Source organism: Buceros rhinoceros, unplaced genomic scaffold, assembly GCF_000710305.1.
Source record: "Buceros rhinoceros silvestris isolate BGI_N320 unplaced genomic scaffold, ASM71030v1 scaffold20315, whole genome shotgun sequence".
Lineage (NCBI taxonomy): Eukaryota > Metazoa > Chordata > Aves > Bucerotiformes > Bucerotidae > Buceros > Buceros rhinoceros.
Genome location: NW_010411402.1, coordinates 1 through 2,300, shown reverse-complemented (window position 1 = coordinate 2,300; position 2,300 = coordinate 1). Strand labels below are relative to the sequence as shown.

Here is a 2,300-nt window from a genome sequence, read left to right as displayed (position 1 = left end):
CCGTCAAGAAGTGAGCAGTCCCGTCCAAGAAGGAACCGCACCTTCACGCCCTCCATCTCCCCGTCTCTCACCCCCGGCTGATGAGCACGCTGGCACCAACAAAGAAACCAGCCAGTGCCCATCAGCGGGGGATCCCATCAGCCTGTCCTGCTGGAAGGATGCCCACGTGCCTTCCTCCTTCCCCAGGAGCCTGGCCCCAGGCCAAGCTCAGTCCTTCCCACTGGGGTGGGCTCCAGGACTTGCTCTCTGTGGTCTGGCAGAGCAAGGGACGAGCAGGAAACAGCACGGTTGTCCCCAGGTCTGTGTTCCCAGGGCTAATCAGGGCTCGGACAGGTTCCCCGTGGCTCCTTACCTCTTCTGGCTGTTCATAGACAGCACCGTGCTGGTGTTCTCCAGCTTCACCTCCACCCTCCTGGGGATGAGCTGCAGCGTCTCCCGGCTCAGCAGAGACAGGGACTTCAGGGGCTCCCCTGGGCCTGGAGAGGGACACACAGAGTCACGGCAAAGCTCTTGCCCAAAACCCCAGGCCCTGCTGCGGGATGGACCGACGGCACAGCCAAATCCCTTGGCTCCCGTGCAAGTACAGGGGATGTCAGCCCCTGCCCTGCCCAGACCTTGTCCCTGTCCCCATCCCTGACCTGAGCCAGGCTGCTGCCCCGCACTGCTGTGCCGGGCCCTGGCAGTGACGTGGTGCAGCAGCGGGCTGCAGAAGAGCCCTTCATGCAGCTCTGCTTGCAGGGTCCGGACATGCAGCCTGACGCCCACCAGCCGCCGCTTGCTGCTGATCTCCAGCGAGAGAGACAGTGCCAGGGCCAGCTCTGCCAGGCAGGCGAAATCCTGCACGGGGACACGGGCAAGGAGAGCATGGGGAGTCACCCAGCTCCCTGCCGGTGAAGCGCTGGGCACAGCACGGGTTGCCCAGAGCCCTGCAGCAGTGCCCAGCCTCAGGAACGCGCTGGACCAGGTCCTCAGGGTGTCCCGCGGAGCCAGTGCCCAGGCTCCAAGCGGAATTCCTCCCTTCCTCTGCACTCACCAGCTCACTGCTCCGGAGCACTTTGCTGTTCATCTTGGAGAGGCTCACCTCGCAGCTCAGGCTGGGGAGAGCAGAGAACTGATGGAGGATGCGGGCCCTGCGGCCTCCAAACCTCCCTGCCCTCTCTTTTCGGCGGGACATGGGGACCCCAAGTCCCTGCTCCATGCCCTCCCAAAAGCAGAGCACCGCCTAACCCTGTGCACAGCACAGCTGGAGAACACACAACTCCAGCTTCCCGTGAAGGGACAAGAGGCCAGGTCAGCTCACGTGTCACATCACGGGTGACATGGGATGCTGCTGAGCGAGATGGAGAGAGGGAGACACCAGGCTGCGCTTGGAGGAGCCTCCCCACACCCTGGGGAGCGGGGCACGAACACAGAGTTACCTCTTCCCGTCGCCGTTCAAGAGGAGACGCGTCTTGCTGGCCTGGATGTGCCAGAGGGACTCTGAGGCGGCCACATGCAGAACCATGACATTGATGGAGTCCATGTGGATGGAGAAGAGCTGGGGGGAAGGTGCTGCTGTGAGGAATGTCTGAGAGCAGCGCAGCACACAACAGCCTCTCCCCGGGCCAGCGCCTCACCTGGCTGAGGAGCCTCAGCAGGGAGGGTTTCAGAGTCAGGTCTGCTCTGCTTTCGCTTCCATCAGCTTCTCTGGGATCCTCTGGGATGGACGGCTGCGGCCCAGGGCCCTTCTGGAGATCCGTGCGGATTCGCACCTCGCCAAAACACAGCTCAAAGTAGCGCCTGCGGAAGAACAGCACAGGCAGCTCTTACAAGAGCTCACACCTGGCAGACCCGGCCCATCACCAGGGACATCCTCCACCCTAGGGACATGTAGGACCAACACAGGGCATCCTCAGGGCACTGCCACCTCAAAGAAGGGTGATTCACACCCCCAGAGAGCAGACCATGGGGGAACAGGGACTGCAGAAAGGTGTAAAGGCAGCAGAACCGCAGTCAGCAGGGCCAGGGGTGAGCCAGACCCCTCCAAGGGAGCGGGGAGGGCGCTGGGGTACATACGGCAGCTCCCGGCTCAGTTTACTGGAGATCCAGACGTTGTCAATCTCCTGCAAGGATGCACAGGTAGGTCAGAGAAGAAACAACCTGGCTGTGCCTCGTGATGCTCATCCCGACGCTCCCAGTGCCTGGCATCGTGCAGGGAGCAGCCAAAACCCCCAGGTTTGGCCGGGGGAGGACGGGCCTGGCGCCAGCTACAGGGCTGCGCAGAAGGGGCTCAGCTGCGGGGGTTCGCTGCCAGCCTGGAA

General features: G+C 63.1%; 1 protein-coding gene across 1 annotated transcript in view; it reads right to left on the bottom strand.

Annotated features, from left to right (window-relative positions):
* KIAA0100 (KIAA0100 ortholog) overlaps window positions 1-2,102 on the bottom strand; it is a gene marked incomplete at its 5' end in the record, with an annotated part of 13,763 nt that extends 11,661 nt beyond the window's left edge. The window contains 6 exon segments of the mRNA XM_010136019.1: window positions 353-470; window positions 639-837; window positions 1,034-1,094; window positions 1,419-1,537; window positions 1,617-1,779; window positions 2,056-2,102. Coding sequence (XP_010134321.1) covers window positions 353-470; window positions 639-837; window positions 1,034-1,094; window positions 1,419-1,537; window positions 1,617-1,779; window positions 2,056-2,102 — 707 coding nt within the window.
* Between the last annotated feature and the right edge of the window lie 198 nt (window positions 2,103-2,300).